We start from the raw sequence: 21789 nt of genomic DNA on the forward strand, positions 1-21789 counted from the left end.
GTGCATCAAACCAAATCAACTCAAGCCAATGGACCAACTCAGGTCCCCCGGAATGAAAAGGAAAGAAATTTAAAAGGAAAAGGAAATGAAAGAGGCCAGCAAATAAAGACACAGAGAGGAGGAGCAAGAGATAAATACAGATACACAAAGTAGATGTTGAAATGGAAGAAATTAAAGAAGGAAAGCCAACAAGCAAACTTGACTCCTATTAATAACAACAACAACAATAACAGCCAATCATGAAATCCACGCTTTTCCTGCAGGCTTATGATTCTTGGTTTAATTTTGATCCAATTTGTTTGAGGTTTGCGATTGCGAGAACCCCGCTGCCCCCACCCCCCACATTCTTCCTCTTTTAATCTCCTCAAATAATTTTGTAATCCCTTTTGGCTATTTATTAATAACTGTATATTCTTTTCCTTCCACGTTTTATCCTCCTTTTCACAGCACAAACTTATAAAACACCGAATTTTCAGCTTTATATCCACCTCATTTGGATATATTTTTGTTCAGCAAAAAAAAGAAGAGAGCCTTTTTTGCTGGATCATTTTCATTGTGTCTAACTACTTGTATTTATTCCTGAAACGGACGATCTTTTTTAGTGGAAGCTCCATTTTTACATAGAGTTTCCAAAAATGGGAAATTTTTTTCTTTTTGAGCTTTCTCTAAACACACTGTGATCTGGGCTCTACCCGTTTATCCTTCATTATAACAATTTCCCTGAAGAATTTGGACCTGGGTTTTGGACATTCTTGCTTTTCAGGAAATTTTGGGGGTGGGCTTTTCTAGTTCTGTAAATTTGCGGGGAAATTTTTGAGGTGGTGGTTGCGAAATCAGACTTGTATAGAAGAATTGTCAAGAGGGTTGTCCAACTTTTGTCATCTTCAGGGGAAAATTGTGAAGAAGCTTGTAATCATTTGGTAAAAATCAGAACTTTCTTGATCAAATATTTTATTTTGTTTATAATATTAATATGGTCTGTTTTGTTTTACTTTTTGGGTTTGTTGGAGTTGAAAAGGTCTTTTCATTTGTATAGAAAGTCTGTCTCCATCAATTGTGTACCACACACAAACAAAATTATACGTAGATGCTTATATAATGATCAAGTTGGAAAGCCACAAGAGTTGGTGGTATTGAAAGGGCATTTATGTTTCTATAGAAGAGACACATGGTCTTCTTGATGAGGGGTTAGTAACAGATGTTTTATGGATGTTTCTGAGAGTAAAATTTGGTTGTTGGGTTGTCATTAATTTGGTAGAAAACGAGGAATCTGATTTGCAAAGAGAAGATTAAGGTTGTTGCATCCTCAAGTAGTCATACATGATTGTTATGATCGTTTGGGACTTTGAGCTGTCACAAGCAAAATTTAAATCCGTGTTGGGGGATCATTTGATTGTTATGAGATCACTTTGAGGAATTAAGGTCAAGTTTGAGGATTATGAGATTTTTCAGCCTTGTGGGAAACTCTTTTGGATGCTCTGCATCTGGAGAGAGACTGGTTTCTGCAGCAAGAGATGGTGATCTTCAGGAAGCTAAGGCTTTACTGGATTACAATCCCCGCCTGGCGAGGTATTCAACCTTTGGTGTTCGTAATTCGCCCCTCCATTATTCTGCAGCTCAAGGCCACCATGAGGTATATCAGTTTTAGTTTTTTCTTGTAAATATATATCCAAAATTCAATGTGACTTTCCACTGAATTTCTTGATGTTACTGAGCAGGTGCTTCAATCCTATGCGATGATAATTAATTGATTTTTCTTTGTCTTTTAGATTGTATCTCTCCTGATTGAATCTGGAGTTGATATTAATCTAAGGAACTACCGTGGCCAGGTAGGACCCTAGTTCTAAAAACATATTTTTCTGCTTTCGTGATATTTTCTATGGTTGTACAATTTAGACAGTAACTACAAGATCAATAGTTTCTGATATTAGGCCGTAAGGTAGTGTTCACATTTTCAATCACCCTAAACTGAAAGATGACACCAAAAATTGATGTTTATCTATCTGTTGAACAGACTGCTTTGATGCAAGCTTGTCGGTATGGTCATTGGGAGGTTGTTCAGACTTTGATTATTTTTAAAGCTAATGTATGGTAACGTTTTCCTTGAATCTTTTTGTATACATTTATTTGTCGTAATCCATAGTTTGAACTTTCTGTACAGGAAAGAAAAAAGATTATCAAACTTATATTTGTATTGGTTTGTAGATTCACAAAGCCGATTATTTGAATGGGGGTACTGCTCTTCACCTGGCTGCTTTGAATGGACATTCTCAATCCATCCGGCTTCTCCTTGCTGATTATATTCCTAGTGTTCCTAATTTCTGCAGTATCCTCAGAAAACGAGTGAAGAACGAAGACTCAGTATCAGGATTTGATGAAGAGTAATGGCCATATCAAGTAATTGTTTGTGAAGTATGCAATCCAGTTCTTACTTTCTTTATGCTGATAATTGCCATGCCTGTTATTGCAACAGTGCACTTTGTCAAGTTATCAATAAACCAGCTGATGGAGGCATCACTGCTCTTCATATGGCTGCATTAAATGGGCATTCTGAAGCTGTTCAACTGCTTTTGGACTTGGGGGCTTCTGTAAGTGATATTACTGTGGAGGATGGAACTACAATTGATTTAATAGGTGTGACAAAGTTTTGGTTTTCTTTATCTTTCCAAGTTTCTAATGGATTCTGGCCCATGATCTCCGTGCTTTATTTAGAATAGACACATATAGAAGTCTTGGCTTGTCATGCTTTGGTAGGTTTTGACATAGCTGTGATTTTGTCATTTCAATTATCATGACGAAACTATCAAATCTGGGATACTTTAGGTTGAATTTAAATCTGCAGGTGCAGGAAGCACGCCACTTCATTATGCTGCATGTGGAGGCAATGCACAATGTTGTCAGGTAATTTTCTGATGATGCCTGGGAGCTTCTTTTATAGTCAGTAAGTTTAATTGGATCATTCTTGTTTGTTTGGTTTCAGCTTTTGATTGCAAGGGGGGCCAGTCTCACAACAGAAAATGCAAATGGGTATGTATGATTTGGCTCATTAATTATGTCGGCTGCTTTTACCAGTCTGTTACCTGATTGTCCTTTGGGAAAACTTAGTCAAGAGCGAAATTTAACATGGCACAAAAGTATCGATTTCTTAATTGGACTTGTGGTTTTATTAGAACAATAAATGATTGAATCTTCTTCAAGAATCTGCTTATATCATTTGCTAGTTATCCTGGTCAGGCAGCTAAATATGTCAAACTCCTTATGACTGCAAAGGAGAAATTACTCAGAAAAAAAAAATTCTTAACGGGCCATGTTTCAGAGTAAAGTCACTAGCTATTTAGGATCACACTGCAAGTTAATGTTCTCCGAGCAGTAGGAAACTACTGTTCCATGGAAATCATCTATAGGTGGCTACTGTATTTCTGACTTGCCATAGTAAAGAATGAGCCTCTTAATATTGCTTGCTTGTCGCATTCCTTCAAAAATGTGCTCTGAACCAAATCTTGCTAAATGAATTCAGTGTGTGCACCATTATCAAATTTATCTTTTACTATTCCTACTATTTTTCCAAGTTTTTGTTGCCAGTGACTTGCCTGCGCTACTAATTTGCTTCCTGAAAAGTTATCTGATTAGCAGATGTTAGTGTACACAATAATCTTGGTAAGAATAAAATAGTGATAGCATTGACTTGAACATTCATGTCTCCAATGTGCTCTCTGATAAAGAGCTCATAACATACTTGACATGGACTTCTAGTGCTTGATTTGGGTGATTATCTATAAGTATGTACGGTGGTGATACAATTATCCGGATGCTGCTTTTGGGAATTATTAGGAATATTGTCTTTAACACGATTAAGTATTCCTTCTAAGATTTTCATTGATTAATGCCAGTGAATGATACCCCCTTCTTTGGTGCTTGTATGTTTCTATTCATAGATGGAGTCCCTTGATGGTTGCTCGTTCATGGCATAGAGAATGGCTTGAGGAGATCCTTAGCAGACGACCAGAAGGGCAGCCACGGCTTCAACCTTCACCGTATATCTGTCTGCCTCTTATGAGCATTGTCAATATAGCTAGGTGAGGTGAACTATTAGTAGGATAGTTTAATTATCAAACTTAATTGAGCGCAACACCATACTCTGTACTATTGTTGCCAAGGGTAGTGCTTTCTTGATTTACATATATGAGCTTTCATTAAGGTTTATGATTCCAATCCATGCTCAGTAGTATACCATGTCACATGCACAGGCCTCCATACTTTCAAATATACCTTCTCAAGGCACATATTTTGATGCATCAAATGGATCATTGGTCATAAAAAAATATGTTGCAACATTTGCTCTTATGCTCTCGATCCTTGATGTATTACCTATTCTGTGATTTAAATTTCTGTTCTGTTTCTAGAATGACTTAGGAGACTGCTAATAAAGTTCTTCTCATTAGATTTTGTTGTTTGTGGCTTTCAGGGTGATATTGATGGTGGATTTTAGTCAAGATCATGAAGTTTGAAAATTTGCCAATACTTGTAGCAAGAAGTTCTTTGTTTACCATTGCTCATACAAAATTGTTAACTAAATTTTGCCTTTATTTGCCTCTTTTGGTTAGTAGTATAACAACTGATGCATCCAAAACAAATAAACTAGTCGGTACAACTCTAGCTAATTCACTCTCTTTTGCTCTCTCTCTCTCTCTCTCTCTCTCTCTCCACCCACTTGAATGCTTCCCTAGTCTCCTCAAGTGGAACTGTTATTCGTCTTTCTGGTTGTTAGGTTCCTCTTTTTTACAGTTATGAGTTGGACATTGAGTTCCAAGAAAATTCTTGTGGTTTTGATTAATTGCATGTTATCAAGAGAGAGCTTCTGAGGCATCAGAATTAGTTGTGCCAGACTTGGATAAGGCTGTAAAGCTAACCAACAGCTAGAAGTTTTCACTTCTTGTTATGCTTTCATATATTCATGCTTTAGACCATTTGTGTTATATACACAAGGTGCCATAATGGGATAAGAAGTTGCATTTTAGTTTAAGATATTTACATTTTTTTTGGCTGGTTTGCAGAGAATGTGGGTGGAAAAGCTGTGATTCGCATAATACATGTGTAGACCCATGTGTTGTTTGCTTAGAGAGAAGATGCACAGTGGCTGCAGAAGGTATGTAGTTTCAGAACTTGGATGCTACTGACATGAAAGAGTTCATATGCTTCTAGATATGAAGACAGACAGTTGGGTATGCTCTGTGTACATAACAGCAACTGGCTTTTGCTCATCTCTCTTTTCGCTTTCCCATGTAATTTTTTTCCTTTCTGGATTTTGGATGGGACGGGAGGGGTGCTGAGGTTTTATTTTTCTTTTACGCAATCACATAAGCTGGGATGATTACCTTGAAAGTAGTATAACCAAAACAAGAAGATGTATCTTCTTTGTTAAATCAATATATTGTGCAATGTTGCTGGTGAAGATAATAACCAAACTACCCAAGTTGAATAATACCCAGGTTTGAAGATAATAATCAAATTACTTGTTGACCAAAATGAGTTCCCATTTGTCTAATGATGACAATTAGTGGCTAAATAAAACAGTATTGCATCTGGAGACAGGAATTTTATCAATAAAATATGAACTCAAACTGAGGTTGTTGCAATCCAAGAAAGTATATCACATGGATATGAACAATGCAAGCACCTAGGACTGTAAATCATGATGTAACCCACCTTTGGCTGTTATAAATACGTGGAAAAGATTTAATTTGATGTAACCCAACTTTGGCTTTTATATGAACAGTTGCTGTTATTATTGTTGTAATTTTTTTTTCCTGAGTGGCAAAGGCTATCTTATCTTCAAGACGCTAGAAGCTATGGTAGACTAGTTAGAAAAGCACTGAGTGGCAGACAGAATAGAGACCTAGCACTTTATTGAAAAAAAAAAAACTTTCAGCACAATTAAACACATCAGGATCAGATCACTCGACTGATTCCCATCTTAATAACTTTCACATGTGACTAATCTATTATGATGTGTAGTTATCGCAATTATTTGGCTTAATGTTTTTGAGCCCAAGTACATTTTGTCCAAAATAAAATTTCAGGACGCTGGTGATTAATAAGATTGGTGTTATTGCTTATTAGTGTATTCTGTGCTGAGACAGAAAGGAGCACCTTAGATTACTAATTTCTGTGAAATATAGTTGTTTAGTCAGCATCATGCTAGAGATTTTTAACATGCTTTACTTTCATGTCGACTAGGTCTAGTTTTCATGTTTTCAAGAAGAGGTGTATAATTGCTCATTCTCGTGATGGAAAATTATTTGAGTCAGTTTTAAAAGAAAAGGCATGAGTTTAGTTTGGCAATGGATGTATTTAAGCTTTCTTTTTCTTTCTGTGCTATGAGGGTGGGCTTGTCGTTGCATTTCTCAGCACTAACCTTTATTTTTCTTTCACTTTGTTATTCATGTTTTAACCACAAAAGCAAAGTTGTTCTGGTTTAATTCGGATCTTCAAAGCACTGTTAAAATTTCACTTTCTTCAGCTTTTTATAGGCTAACATTTAAGCTGCAGCATAGCCTCGTGAAATTATTCTTCGACCTGTCAGAACATGAAAGGTCTTCTCTCATGCAGGTTGTTTCCATGAGTTCTGCACTCGCTGTGCCTTGTATCTATGTTCCACAAATCGCACCTCAGCAGTGGCTCATGGACCCCCAGGCTCAATTGCTTGCCCCCTCTGCCGGCATGGCATAGTTTCATTTGTTAAACTCAAGGACTTAAAGCCAATTGGGAAAGAAATTCCAAGAACTAGTTTATCCCTTCCATTTTGCACCTGTTCGGCTGATGGTCCGGAAATGGCTTCACTGGAAACCCCATTTTGTAAGCCTGACTCCTACTGTGTCCAAATAACCCCTCTTGGCTCTTCTTTTCGCTCCCTTAGCTGCCAAAGGTTTCCGTCAATGAGACTCAGCCCTGGCCTCTGCATGGGGACTCCAGACACAAGTCCTTCTTTGGTTCCTAGGACTGTTGACCGTAATGTGAGGGAACACTTGGTTAGGTGTTCAAGATTGAACTTGAAGCGTTCAACTTCTCAAACTGATGGAAGGAGCTGGTTCTGTTCTTTGAATCAATGTATAGCGACTGAAACCTCCTTCTGAAGATGGGAATTTTTATTCTACAAAGTCAGGCTCAAATTTTTTCGATTTATTGCACCATTGCAGGCTGAATTTCATTGTTTTTTTCACTTATGAAAGCGTTGGTATCTCAATGTCGCCACCCATCTTTTCGTCCGGGATATAGTTTTCAATCTTTTGTTTTCTGGTTTTGTATATACTGTATACGGAATATCTCCTGTAACGGTTCATCCAGAAATGAGAAAGAAAGAGATATTTGATACTTGTTGCGTGAAGGAGAAAGGTGAAACGTTCAGAACAAGAAATTTTAGGTTTTTGATATGGAAAAGACTCCTCATTATGCAAGGATTTTGGTTATCAAGACATGGTCTTATCACGTAGAGAATGAGGTCAGTCATGTTAATCACCTCAATACAGACAACTGCAGTATATCTGAAGCTGGTCTGCAAAATACCACCACCCTTGCTTGCAGACAGGAAATAAGACTGAGATCGTAGCAATCACTGCTTGTACAGGGATTCAAAGCAGTCTGTTTGCAGCGAATAGGCAGGAGCTTCTCCAAGTGTGGAAGTATATTGCTTCTCTGGATTCAATGTGAGCTGGATGAACTATGCACCCCAGTAGCCCTACCTTCGTCTCAGAAGTTGGCTCAAGGATGATATGATTAAATCCATTTTCACGGTTCTCACTGATTATGTACAAGACTCTTAACATGGCCGACCAGATGATTAACAGCAATGTGCATGATGAACTTTTGTTTGGCTTGTTCTTAGGGGAAGAGGGGAATAGGTCACGACCATGCAACTATGAGAATCAAATCTATGCAAACAATTGTGTCTTTTAATCACCTAGGCCGATTCTCGCTTTCAAATAGTAAAATATGGGTTGCTTTTTTCCCCGTTATTAATAATATTATTATTTTTTTCCCAGTCAGAGCAATAGCTAGTTTACTTTGTCCATCAGGTATGACTAAACTGAAACAAGTTCTTAGACTCTGGCAACTGCACCTCCCACTTTTTTTTTTTTCTTTCGCAACTGTAGAATTCTTATAATCTAATCTAGGAGAAGGGGGGAGCGACACTCGATGTGAATAGAAATTCCATCGAAGAAAATTAATTAAGACCGTCACATAGAGTGATAAATTGGTGGGAGGTAAGGGTTGAGGGAAACAAGACTGGTGGTGACAACCAGGTCAAGGGCCTAGTGGCAACTGCACCTCCCACTTGATGGCTGCAAAATTCAGCTCAAACAATTGTGTAAATGCAGTTCCATTTTCAGAGCTAATAGCTGGATAAGGCCACACTACACGCTTTCTATTCAAAACTGAAGCCTGAGTTGCTTTGCCTTGGCCTTGTCAGTAATTCAAATTGTCTTTACAACTATTTGGGTTGAATAGCCACATAATTAGAAAGTCAACACAAGAAAACACAGAAAGAGTTAAACTGCAAAAGAACTGGCTTGAGGCTTTAGGTTGTCCCAACGACAATTGTACTGGAAAAGACAAAGGATCAATGCTTATGTGCAGCTGAATGTGTATATGTGGGGAAACATCAATGGGCAGGTAGCGTATCCTTGCATTAATAAACAGTTGGCCTCCTTGCATTTGCATTGCTTCTACCTACCATGGGCAGACAAGTGACTTTCCACCGTAGACGTCGCCAACATCATTGCATCTTGCAAGAGGGTGATTAATTCTAGTGCAGGTAGCATATCAGGATACAAAGAAAGCGACTAGTCAGTGTGAATGCCCCCAGTCACTCTCACCTTAATTAGTCAAACGGGCACACTCTTTGCCGTTATTCTTACCAAAATAACTTCAATTATCCACTTCTTAGTGAACAGTTTAAGATAAAGACTAACTGGAAATGTTCTTTTGCCATGGAGGAAATGAATCTTGACTTGCGAAGGAAAATGCAACAAGCTTGACCATGATCAGTAACGTAAATTGTTGCAAGTGTCTTGAATTGTTATGTTTGAACTTAGATATGCCTTAAAATTTTTGTCCAGACGTATTGCTGCTAGCGTGCAACATGTACGAATCTTAGCATTAAACAAGAGTAGTTGAACTTCATCATTGGAAAACTGTGTAAAGGGGTGAAGGGTGACATCATTGGGATGAGGTTGATGAGATTGGTTGTTTCTTTGGCCACGTTGTTTTATTCCCTTCCTTAACTTTTTGGCAAAAATCCAATGGAGGGGTTGTTAAAGTTTTTGCACAAATCTCTCCTCAATCAGAGCAATATCGAACGTAATAATGTGATACTTTGACAAGATTTTAACATAATCATTGAAAGAAAGAAAGCATTAAAATCGGATTAACCGAGTTTAGCCCATCCCCTCCCTCCCTCACTCAAGGGAAAGTGATTTCATAAAATTAAAAGAATTTGGCCCTAAAACGTCTGTTGCATGCTAAAGCTGAATGTGACGAGACTTTTGTTCTCTTGTTTTGTTCACTTTTAATTTTCCTTCTCTTCGATTTTCTGGTCAGAACTCAGCAGATCTTCCTCCAAACTGACCATTTCAGAAGTTGATAGGGTATATAGAACTAGAACATCCTGCGTAGTTTATGACTAGTAGAACATATGACCTGGCTTCAAGCTTTTGCGTTCTCTATGAAGATCCTGATTAATTTTTCTCCTACCATAGTCGGAATTCCCAAAAATAAATAGAATTGCTTGCTCAAGCCTCATGCCTCATAGATTGAATAACTGTCATGGTTGTTTCAGTAAAACCAAAAGCAAGTTAAAATCTCAATCTCTCATTGGCTGCGAAGTGTAATTTAATTATTGAGGGAATAATGGTGGATATGCAGTATTTTGTATACGTCTGAGATGATTTGTAGTACTAAAATAACAGATCAAACTTCGGGTTGGATTAGTCAAAATCTGATAGCAAATTCTCAGAAAATTGCAGTTGTCGAACCTCGATTGAGTACATCAGAGACTGAACAGATAATGTAGTTAACTAGTTCCACTGCACTTGCATGAAAGACATTACATCCATGCAAGAAAAAAGAGATCCATATTTTGTAAAAACAAGAAACAGCCACAAAAATAGAAGAAGGGTGAATGAGAGGCTCTCCCTGTCATACCAAAGGAACAACTAGATAGAACCCTCTTATAATACAAACAATTGAAGTCTGCATGATCTTAGCAAGACTTTCTTCTTTTGTAACCAAGCTCAGGAGGAATAACAAAAGAAAAAAAAGATGGGAGATTTGTATGGAATAAATTACATAATTTAATATAATAAATTAATAATAAAATAATAAAAAAATTAATTAATACGAACAAAGTCTTGCAAGGTCAAGAAAAATGACCATACAAATTTAAATTTAAATATATTTAAAATTAAGCTCAGATAAGATAGCACCGCTGAAATCTTATACTAAGCTTTTTGTTCTCCACCGATGATGAAAGACTTTCAGGCTCCAAACCCTCATGCACGAGCTACCGACGGAATTTGCTTCTGGGTTCACGAAGGCAGCCTGTGAGCAGGAAGAGGTTGAAAAGACGGGGACAGACATAAACGAACTAGAAGAGTTAAGAATGTGCATGTCTATTATGAAGGGAAGGGTGAAAAGATAGAAGACGGAAAGAGAAGATGCCAACTGAACAGATGGATGGAGGTTATATAGAGAAAATGGAACAGAAATAGTACTGACATTCCCGAATGAGTACTATGGAAGTGATCCAGCTTGTGAAGAAAGAGAAGAGTAAGAGAATACTTACAAAAGTGCATTAATATTTCAGCCTATCCTCTCTCCTAGCATACTCTTTGGCATGATCAGTGAGACGAGTGATGTGAGAAGAGAAGAGGGGCAAGGTACAAAGCAGAGATAGCAGTGGAAGTAATGTGACTGATCACACTAATCACTGCATGCTCTAAAGAGCATCTGTCATATTTGTACATCTTTTACCTTCTCACTTACGTTAATTAAATGCATGCTGTAGTACTAGTTAGTAAACCAAAGAATAAAAGCACACAGCAGAGGAAAAAAAGAGAGAAAAACAGTCGACATTATATATTTTTCATGTCTCCCAAGTCCCCCAAGTCCCCGATCTCTCTTTTTCTCTATCCATCTCCCCAAGTTCCCTCATTTTCTCATTCAAGGCTCCTTTTCACATCTTTTGTTAATACATGTGCCATTGACCGTGTTCGGATATGTTACTTATTGCTTTCCAGTTCCCTTTTCTGCCAAGTAAGATGATTACTAATCTGAGTAATTGGAGTATGACAAAATATTAAATGCAGTAGTTTATGAAGCTTTTACCCTCAAATATCGTGCAAAAATTGTAACTTGATAATCTTTTATGTGCATACATGGGTAGTTAAGTATCACGATCTGTGTTCAACTAATAGCCGAGTGACCTTTCTTTGGGTAAAGTTGCCAAGTCAAAGGTGACAAATAATTCCCTGAGAAGAGACCTCCTAGTTCCATCTTTTCTTTTTTGTCTCTTTCGCTTCGCCTCGCCCGCTTCAGGGCTTAGAAAGCTCAATTCTGCAGCCATTGTCCTAAAATTGGAGATTAGACTGCACATAAATTATGCTAGCGCTAGTGAACAAGATGCAAGACAAAACTGCCAGTACAAGGATTCGTTGATCAAGGCCTCTTGTTTGTAGCCTAGTAGTAATGCGTTTGGTTAAGTGGCACAAGAGGTTACGAGCCCGGCTGGTAATCAAAATTCTTTCCTACGATACACTACAGCAACTTACCTTGGTCTTTCTGATAGGAACTTTCAGAATAAATATGTTAGAAAATTCTAACTCTACGTAATTCTGAAGTATACATGTCATAAGAAATTAGTTTGAAAAGCGTGATTGGAAAAATCATGTACTGTAAACATACCAACCAAAAGGGTACATATATGTTAATCAAGCAAGCTTATAACAAAGAGATTATGAGAGTTAAATCTTGATTTTAGGCAATGATATTCATAATAATGAAATAATTTGTCAAGACATGTACATATCCATACAACGTAAGGTCATGAAATCAGAAGGTGAGTCCAACTAAGGACGGACTCTTCTCTGGTTTCTGCGGCTGACCCTCTGGTGAACACTCTTGATGCTGGACAGACTACACACTGCCAAGCAAGATATTGTGATGATTTTGGAGGGTGAGGAAAACTTTAATGAGCAACTTTACAATTAAAGCTGGGCTACATAGTGGGATTATCAGACATTGTAATTTGTAAATCAGTTTCTTCCTTCTGAAAATCCATGTCTTGTCTTTCTCATTCAGACTAGGGAAAAAGTTATTTCACATTAGGGTTTCTGTTGCATTGATTTTCTTGCCTCAGCTCAAGCTATCAACTGCAGAGAAGTTTTGGAAATTGGGAATTGGGACTTGGGATAGGCAATTATTCCACTGTGCCAAGGACACTGCTACTCTCAGACCACAACAGTAACAGTAACGTACACAAAGGAGTTGGTCCAAATGTTATAGAATACTAGTGTATTATATATAATTGTTTAATGCAAATTCAGTACATAAACGCAAAGTAATACAAATATGAATCTATTTGAACCTCATTGTTTAAATGGATGTTTCTATGCAACAATCATTTCATCAAATTTTGCAAAATTGGTCATCCATAACTTTTGTGTGTGTGAGTGTGTTTCATTTTTTTTTTCTATAATTGTTGCTGACAAGCTCATTTCTTCAACATTTCAAGAAATTGAAGAAAACCTGTTGTATATATGTATATGTATATATATATATATATATATATATATATATATATATATTTGGAAGTTTTTCGTTATTTTGGATGGTGGGTAGGGGTGCAAACAAGCCAAATCGAGTCGAATTTTGACCTAATCGAACCGAGTCTCGACATAATTTCATTGAACTCGAACTCGAGATCGAACTCGACTAACACACAATTTCGAACTCGAGTTCAAAAAAAATAAAAAATAATTATTTATTTTTTAAAAAATAAAAATATAATATTTTTTTCTTAATAAATAATAAAATATTAAGAATATATATATAATTTTACTATTAAAATTAAAAATATAAAAATTATATATATACTTAAAATAAAAAATATATATATACTTAAAATAAAAAAAATATATATATATATATATATACTCGATCTGGCGAGCCGACTCGTGAGTTAACGAACTTAATATTTTGAACTCAAATTCGAGTTCGATTTCGACTCGAACTAACTCGAACTCGACAATATAGAGCTCGAATTAAGCTAGACTCAAACCGCTCGCAACCAGCTCGATTCGTTTGCCGCCCTAAGTGGTGGGCATTCAATTCGTGTAATCATCACCACATTGAAGATGAGGATGTGACAATACATAGTCAATCCATCCGTCAGTGCTGTTCTGTCTTTTATCTTTCGTATAATATATTCTGCCCTTTATTTATAGCCGCCTACGTAAGACAGAGGAGGGATGAATTCACTTGGTGTTAGTCCTGTCTGTATCTGCATGTGGCCATCCCCATCAAGCAAAGCCAAAGCAGTGCCCCCCAATGGTGAAACTGAAACTGCTGTTTTAATAGCTGTGTGCGTGCTCGAACACGGTACAGTGAGCAAATATGAATATCCACACAGCACAGGACTGGTAGGTGTGTGGCTGTGAATAAAGAGCTTCCTTCTACTTGGACAAAACGGTTCTCTTTGGTCTGCAAATTTTTGAAAGCTGTTTTCGAAAGTTGTGCTGTTGTCGAAATCTCACCCATCATTTCAAGTGTTTATAACTTCAAAAATTCTTCCAAGGGCAGTTAAAGAATGATGAGTTTAGGTTGAACATGACCTCTAGCCCATACATGCCATCTTGATCAAAAGCCATATGCAGCAGGCAAAATGATATTGGCAAACACTTGATAGATCCTATTTACTACGTAGAGTTAGTGGTTCAAAATTTAACACATCATGGTACTAACTCAAGGAATGAAAATGTGACCAAAACACCTACCAGAAATGGTTGCTGAGCTATAATATTAATGGCTTTCCTTTGGTGTGAGGTTCTTTTGCAGGACTCTGAGGTTTCAATACTCTAGCGAGGGCAGCTCACACAGTTTTAATTACATCTGCTTTATAGCTCAAGTTCAATATTAGACAACTTCAAAGGCAAACTGGCTAATCATCTACACAGTACAGGCAAATCAAGACAGAATATTGCAGACCCAATCAATGAGAGTCGTGCTTCCATGCAACCGCTGTTGATGGACCACTGTTTTCTGTTCGAGTCAAGATTCTTCCTCCAACAAGTCGCTCCACTGCTTATTTAACCAGGATGTCTGAAGCTTTATGAGGCTATGCATACCAGGCCAAGGAGGCATAGGTAATAACGACAGGAAAGGGAAAAGAAATGCTTGGAGGGTTGTTAAACAACTTGCGCCCCTTCAACATTCATTGTAGGGTAAATAAACAAACACCATCAATAGAATTTCCGAACAATGAAAATACAACATTTGGTATATGGAGATTTAAAAGCAAAATTAATTTACACTAGGAGGGGAGAAAAGAAGTCAAACTGAAACCTACAACAATATCAAAAGAGGGGTACATCATGCCAAAGTTGAAGGCATCAACCAGTAGAATGTTTACTAACCCAAAATTTCCTATAATTCTCATCATCTCCTACCACCCTCTTCTAAGCCTAAAGGCCTGTCCACAACCACCAAAAGGAGAAAAATGCAAGCGAAGGGTCTGTGACATGGTAATCTGCATTATACTTTATCTGGTGAGGAAGCTGAAGTTTGACCTTTATAGACTGTATACTCTCTAGTTAGGTGTTTCCCTACTCGGCAAATGTAACTTGTAACTAAAAGCACCAATCAACCTGGCAAACAAAAACGAAGAGAAGCAAAAGTACTAGACGTTGGCTTTTGAAACATTTTTACTCTTACGTGACCTCTTCCTTTTTCTATTCCTGCTTCTCACGGTTGTATCTCCATTCCCATTTTCCTGCACTCAACTCCATCTCATGAGAAAGAAAAACAGCAAGGGATCATTGAAACATCCAGAAGAGCATTTATTAATCACAATTAACTGCATAGATGTACAACCAGAAAAACGCAAAACACAATAATACTGAACGCAATCCAAAAATTACAAGCAGAGAATACAGGTCAAGAATTCAGAAATGAAACCAACCTTTACTGAAGCAGCATTATTTGTATTATCACGTGGTTTTTTCTTCTTACAGGACAGTGGGTTTGGACCCTGCAATGTACAAGGGAAGGGAGCTCAGAAAAGATATATTCAACAGAGATTCAAAAAATTGAAAAATTAGAGAAGCACGTGCCAATCAAAAAGTACTTGCAGCAATCACAAAATGAAGGGGAAGCCAGATGATGGATTCTTACCTTAGCTCTCTTTCTCTTGAATTGAACTGTGTCCTTTAAATCTCTCTTTTTTCTAAAATTTGTTTGGATGGCCTGAACCGTAAGTGTACCATCATTCTTGTCTTCATTGGCATCAGCAGAATCCTTTGCTTCCTCAAAGGCTACATTCTTTTTCTTTACATTCAACAACTTGTATTCCAAGTCAGTCATATGTGAACGATCTTCCTCAGCAGATCTAACAAACTGCTGTTGAAAAGCTGACGGCTGTTCAAGAAATAAGGCATTCCGAAGGCCATAAATAAGAGGAACACCTGGTACCTGCATCAAGTAGACATTAAGGAAAATGAAAAGGTAGAAATAGATAAAATTTTGTTGAAGAGGTAAAATGCCTGCTACCTTATGCAAGTTCTAAAGAGAATATGTCTATTTTAGATTCTAAAAATAGAGTGATCAACAGTTTGATACTTCTCCACTCTCCATTATATTGATACTTCTCCACAGTTTGAAAGGTTAAGCCCCTTTCAGACATTAGGACCCAAAATTATCCACTTATTGGGAAGTCACAAACAAGGTTGATAAAGAATATGCAACACCTAAGCAAAGTGGAATACCAAGCAACTGGGATTTTTGATGATAGAGTCAGACAACTCATCAATTACTCATGGGAATATAACTAATTATATTCATGGCAACTATCAAACTAAGTCGGAGCCTGCCATTCCCATCATATTAACACCTTATACCTTGCCTATGAAAGTTAAGCAAACCAAAACCATATGCAACTACATGAGGCACATACTTGGACTTTAAAATGCAAAAAAAATCAGATAGCTGTCTAATGTTCAACCAACAGAGTTAGCATAAAGTGAGAGAGACTAGATGCTATGGTGTTGTGGAGAAGAAAACATTGAACAAACCTTTTGAAATTTCTTCCGCAATTCAGCATCCTGAGTAGCCACAAAGAAATGGTCAGAATTGTTTTCTCCAATAACATCAGTTATGCAACTGACAGCACTCTTCCGTTTCTCATGGTCACACCTGAATAAAAGGTACATCAATGTTTCCTTACAGAAACAAACCAAAAAGAGAAAGATGATGCTACATGATCACCCATTTTTGTACAAACACTTTTTACAGATGTTTGGTTGTACAGGAGCCAATTAGAAAATCAAGTCAGTAGAACTCTGTATTTAAAAAACTTCCAAAACTCCTCAGAGAAGTAAGAGGTACGCAAGGAAAAGCAAACCTTGCGGTTAAAAGGTTTCGAGCTGCATTAAGAGATTCAGCATAGGAGTCACCAAGGCTTCTCAACTCGCCAAGAACACATCTGAAACCAGGAGTGAAACCTTAAATGAGTAGTTAACAAACAAGTTATGCTCATCAAACATCTAGCACATCATACAGAACCATATGTGAAAAGAACAACCTAGCATTGAAATCCTTTCATTCAAGTGTAGCAGATTAGGATAATCCAATATTTAGTTCACAAAGTGCTCTGAGAAAGAATTATTGCATTTAACTTCCATTGAAAGGGAAAAGAATAAATCAAACTTAGGATAAAAGTCACTATTTGCACAGACACAACTTGTTTTGTTGTAGGCATCCGGCCACTACCACCACAGTGATGGACTTCATCACCACCTAGATCCATATCTACTATACAATCCCATAAGGCCACCTGAGGAAGAAAATATATATCATATACCACCTTTAATTTTGTACAAATTGACTGCCCTACAAGAGTACCAACCAAATGCCTATAATCTGTACCACCATTGCATCATCCCACCATTTTGCCACTTCTCATGCCACCAGAATGCATACCAAAAATGGTAATGGAACTTCACTTTTGTGCCAAGATATCTTTAACTTGAATTTTCATTAAAAAAAAAAAGGATTAACTTTCTATGCACTGACATTGTAGTGATTTTTTTTTTTTACACTAGCAGCCTTGAATGTATGCCACATGTACATTATTTGAATTTCAAATTTGAATTCACATTATGTGGCATGATCTAAACCTGCTTGTGTAAATAAATCTTTACACCAACAGTGTATGAAAATGTTAGCTGAAAAAAACAATGCTATGGCAACCCCCTTGGCAGTTGTTATTATGGCCCAAGTCACAGATGCAACAGCACAAGTGTCAAGGATGCTTTAAATGCATTTTCACACAGTAGTACAATGAAACCATAAGCTAATGATTGCCTTCAGCAGGATGCATTTTTATCACCATAAGTTCAAGTTTCTGTACCATCACTATCAAGAGTACTTCTTTACTCTGCAAACTTCTATTTTGTCTGATAATCAGATTTCAGCACAAAGCCTCAGCTTTAATACCAGAACTGTTTTTTGCACAAATCCTATAAGTGTCTATGGTATCTACATATTACCAAAAGTTAGACTCTCCAAAGAATACGTTGTTACAAACTTCAAAAGGAAGTTTTCACTCTCTCCTTTTCTTCTTCTCCATGTCTCTTTATCTCATCTACATTTCACATGAAAACTCAGCCCTTTTTTGGTTTTAAAGATATCTCCTTTCAGGTCCCTCGCTAACTATAATCTATTCTGATGTAATTTAGTTACAACCAAAACTCACAAGAAAACAATTTGTGAATTTCTTCAGCTTACAATTTCTTTTAGCCGCTTACCTTAATAGGGGGAAAAAATACATAAGAAGCCATGGCCTGGAACACAGTTTTGAAAGTATTACCAGAAAATTAAAAACTAACAATGCAAATCATCTGAAAGATTTTGTCTAAACATTTTGTGCAGCAAAAGGAAGCCATTAGACCTGGTAGTAAAAATCTTTACTGGGCCACCTAAAGCATTAGCCAACGCAATATCAGCAGGAGTGATCTTATTGAGAAGCAGGTGGTGCACAAAAGTTCCATCACACAGAACTTTAAAAGGCTCCCTGAAACCACAGCAAGCTGTATAGAATCTGACAGCTTTTCGATGGCGTTTCTGCTTCTTTACTCTCATCTATCAACAAGAAGAAAAATAATGAATCAACATGAGAACATTGATAACAAACAAGAAAATTGAAATCCATCCCAAATTGTGATTTTTCTGACTTAAGATTTGCAGTATATTTTCTTATGCACCAAAAAAGTTAGGTAAAATCCTAACACTTGACTTCTGCATTTCCTTATGAAAATGTCCTGTATGTCCATTTAATTAGTATCCAATAGAACTCGAGTTGAGGCATTGCAGTGGAATCAAGACTCACAGAAACAAGAGTAAAAATGGCAAGCAAATCTCTTATAGTGTTTGACAGGCAGCAGTTTGAGTTAGAAGAAAAACTAATATTCCTCCATTGTTTCTTTTAGTGTATCGTGGGATCTAATTCCACTTCCTCCAGCACTCACTGGACTGACTCGAGGAAGAGTTCAAACTGCTTAGCAGCCAGTCATTCATCTAAAGTGTTTCAAGGTTAAACTTCTACAACAAAAATGTCCATTATTTACGTTACCCAACACAAAATCTAAGCTAATAGTCTTAGTTCCCTTGAATTAAATCCATCGACATACATACAACAGCATAACACACAATGCCCAAAAGGGATTACGTACATTGCCATTCAAAGTCAAAAAAATCCAACTAAGAAACAAAACTACCAATCCTTGAGCCTAGGGGTGAGCATTCGGTGCAAATGCGGTAAATCGGTGCACTGAATTCGGTTTTTTCGGTTATTGCACCTATAGAAATCTAAACCGTTTTCAATTTCGAATTGGGCATTACCGAATTCATGCGGTACCCGATTTCAAATTCGAAAACGGTAATGAATTCTCTTAGACCGAATTCATCTATTATTTAAAAAAAAAACCTGAAGCAAATTAAGAGAATATATAAAACCAATCTTTATAGTTCAGCAACTACCAACCCCCGCAAGCCATTAGATGTTTCTCTTTTACACATTGCAGAAAATTCATATCCAGAATCCTAGGTACAACTTCTGGAGCCGTACTTTCACTAGATGTGCACCAGAGATTGAGAATCTCCACGGACAAGGAGGTAAAATTTTCATTTTAACAAGTTTTTTCCTTTTTAATTTTTCTAACGGGTAAAAGGTGGAATTTTTCCCCAAGGCCTTAACTTTTAAAGGCTGCACAACTGGAGAGAGCTTCTTGTGTATAAAATACAAAGCTTATGTTATATCACACCTAATCTAAACTACTACAACAGTTAGAGTTTGCAATTGGAAGCTCAGATTTCGTCCCCTTATCAATTCAGGATAACAAATTTCCTAGTCGATCTTGGCCCATTTTAATGCCAGAGACACAGAGCCAAAAACAGAGGAGCACTTACCTAAGTGAGCCAGAGATGAGCAGTGATGAACCAGCGATGAACTAGTGAGATCTTGGTGCTTCGTCTTCGACACTCGGCAGCGATGAACCAGCACGGCAGGACACAGCCGACAGGAGACGTAGAGCGCGGCGGACTGGCGGAGGCCGGAGAGGCAGAGAGCAGCTTCGATTTGGGAATTGGGACTTGGGACTTGGGAGTGTTAGTGCTGTGAAAGCCCTAGGTGATGGCAGTCACGGCACTATGCAATATTGCAAATTTGCAATGGTTGTTTTCTCACTTTTCAATGTTCATTGGCTGAAGATGAAATCCGACTTTTCCCAAATGAAGTGATTTTGTAATTTTTAATTTACAAATTGGGGCTCCTAAATTATAATGCATTCATTATGCTCCTCAATGATTTAAAAATTATTACTGATTTGATCCCCAAATTTATTTATAATTGAACACATTACTTCTGTTCAAATCATTTTGTGGTTTAATTGGCATTTATTTGATCACTTATACCTAAAATCCTTGGTATATGATTTAAGAAACACATAAAAAGTGATTAATTTAAACTAATTTAGTTAGTAGTTACAATGAATTTATAATTTACAATGATTAATAATAAGTAATATTAGTTACAAACTTACAAATTATAATGAATCAATGATTAATGATAAGTTACATTAGTTACAAACTTATAATTTATTTCAAATCAAAATAAAACTTATTTACTTGATTTGCAACTCACATGTATTTACTTACACTGCTTAGTTATTTTGTCTATACTTAAAACCTTAAGATAAGTAAATAGATAATATGAACTTTTAACTTATTTGATCACTTATACCTACAATCCTTAGTCTATGATTTAAGGAACACATAAAAAGTGATTAATTTAAATTAGAATAAACCTTAGACTGTACAATGATTAGTAATAATTTATGAATTTATAATTTACAATAATTAATAATAAGTAATATTAGTTACAAACTTACAAATTACAATGATTAGTGATAAGTTATGTTAGTTACAAACTTATAATTTATTTCAAATCAAAATTAAACTTATTTATTTACATATGTTATTGTGAAAGTCAATACACTAATACATTGGTTCGCAATTCATATACATTCACTTACACTGCTTAGTTGTCTTATCTATACTTAAAGCCTTAAGATTAGTGAATATGTAATGTAAATTTAGAGTACACTAATACTTGCAAATTATAAATTACGCATTTAAATATTCAATAATTCAAACATGAATGATGTATCAAATTACCAATATCTAAATTCTAATTACTAATTATGTTTATTGTTTAATATTTAGTATTATACATATATGTATTAATTATTATCTAATTCTAGTCATGCTACTCATGTGTAAAATAATAAGTATTATAGTTATCTTATATTGTAATGTATTACTATGCATTATTGTAGTCATATAACAATTAATAAATACTAAAATAATATAAATATATTGTACATTATTATATATTATTAGTATTATAAGTACATGATATGATGATAATACCATATACTAATTATTATTAATAGCATTTACCTATATAATATAATAAAGCATTAGTAGTATATACTAATACTAATATATTATATAATTTTATATACCAATTTGGTAATTCGAATGCGATAATGCGGTACCCGATTTCAATTACTGAATTTGAATGCGAAATCGGTTATTACCTAATTCATAATCTCATTACCTATTTCATACCATATTAGAATTCGGTGAATTGGTACGTACCGAATTTGTACCAAATTACCAAATATCCGATTTCAAATTACCGAATTGAATTTGAAATCGGTTATGAATTCGATAAGAACCGAATTTGCTCACCTCTACTTGAGCCAGAATAAAAAAAAAGAAAAAAATAAAACCGATGAACCGAAAAAGCTTAAAACTTTGTCCTAGTTTAACAACTATTCAGATGCAATTAAATAGCACAACTAATTATGATTATTCAGCTAAAGAATTTTCCCATCTATTAAGCTGAGTGAAAGTATACACCATTAAACAACCCACCAACATGAAAATATTCTTCATTTA

General features: G+C 36.2%; 2 protein-coding genes and 1 long non-coding RNA gene across 7 annotated transcripts; 1 reads left to right on the forward strand and 2 right to left on the reverse strand.

Annotated features, from left to right (window-relative positions):
• The first annotated feature begins 486 nt into the window (after positions 1-486).
• LOC113693672 (probable E3 ubiquitin-protein ligase XBOS32) lies at positions 487-7371 on the forward strand. 2 transcript variants are annotated; one of them, XM_027212267.2, is made up of 10 exons: positions 487-1633; positions 1770-1829; positions 2015-2086; positions 2206-2381; positions 2474-2634; positions 2843-2901; positions 2981-3027; positions 3936-4076; positions 5055-5146; positions 6610-7371. In XM_027212267.2, exons 1-10 carry the CDS (start codon positions 1439-1441, stop codon positions 7131-7133), a joined length of 1527 nt encoding a protein of 508 aa, XP_027068068.1. In that variant the 5' UTR covers positions 487-1438; the 3' UTR covers positions 7134-7371. The 2 variants fall into 2 exon arrangements, with proteins under 2 accessions (XP_027068068.1, XP_071909060.1); XM_072052959.1 differs by having other exon boundaries at positions 1167-1633; positions 1719-1829.
• A 2998-nt stretch (positions 7372-10369) lies between these two features.
• LOC140007983 (uncharacterized) lies at positions 10370-11188 on the reverse strand. The gene is made up of 2 exons (XR_011815403.1): positions 10841-11188; positions 10370-10596 (listed from the first exon to the last, which is right to left on the reverse strand). It is a non-coding gene; the product is annotated as an uncharacterized lncRNA (long non-coding RNA).
• Positions 11189-14045: 2857 nt separating this feature from the next.
• On the reverse strand, positions 14046-20014 carry LOC113693169 (rRNA-processing protein utp23-like). 4 transcript variants are annotated; one of them, XM_072052961.1, is made up of 8 exons: positions 19735-20014; positions 18218-18408; positions 18075-18110; positions 16670-16750; positions 16341-16461; positions 15445-15741; positions 15233-15301; positions 14046-14476 (listed from the first exon to the last, which is right to left on the reverse strand). In XM_072052961.1, the coding sequence occupies exons 2-8, from the start codon at positions 18406-18408 to the stop codon at positions 14390-14392; spliced, it is 882 nt and encodes a 293-aa protein (XP_071909062.1). In that variant the 5' UTR covers positions 19735-20014; the 3' UTR covers positions 14046-14389. The 4 variants fall into 4 exon arrangements, with proteins under 4 accessions (XP_071909062.1, XP_071909063.1, XP_071909061.1 ...); XM_072052962.1 differs by lacking the exon at positions 14046-14476 and adding an exon at positions 14489-15059 and having other exon boundaries at positions 19735-20013; XM_072052960.1 differs by lacking the exon at positions 14046-14476 and adding an exon at positions 14489-15043 and having other exon boundaries at positions 19735-20012.
• Between the last annotated feature and the right edge of the window lie 1775 nt (positions 20015-21789).

This window comes from Coffea arabica, chromosome 6c (genome assembly GCF_036785885.1).
Source record: "Coffea arabica cultivar ET-39 chromosome 6c, Coffea Arabica ET-39 HiFi, whole genome shotgun sequence".
Lineage (NCBI taxonomy): Eukaryota > Viridiplantae > Streptophyta > Magnoliopsida > Gentianales > Rubiaceae > Coffea > Coffea arabica.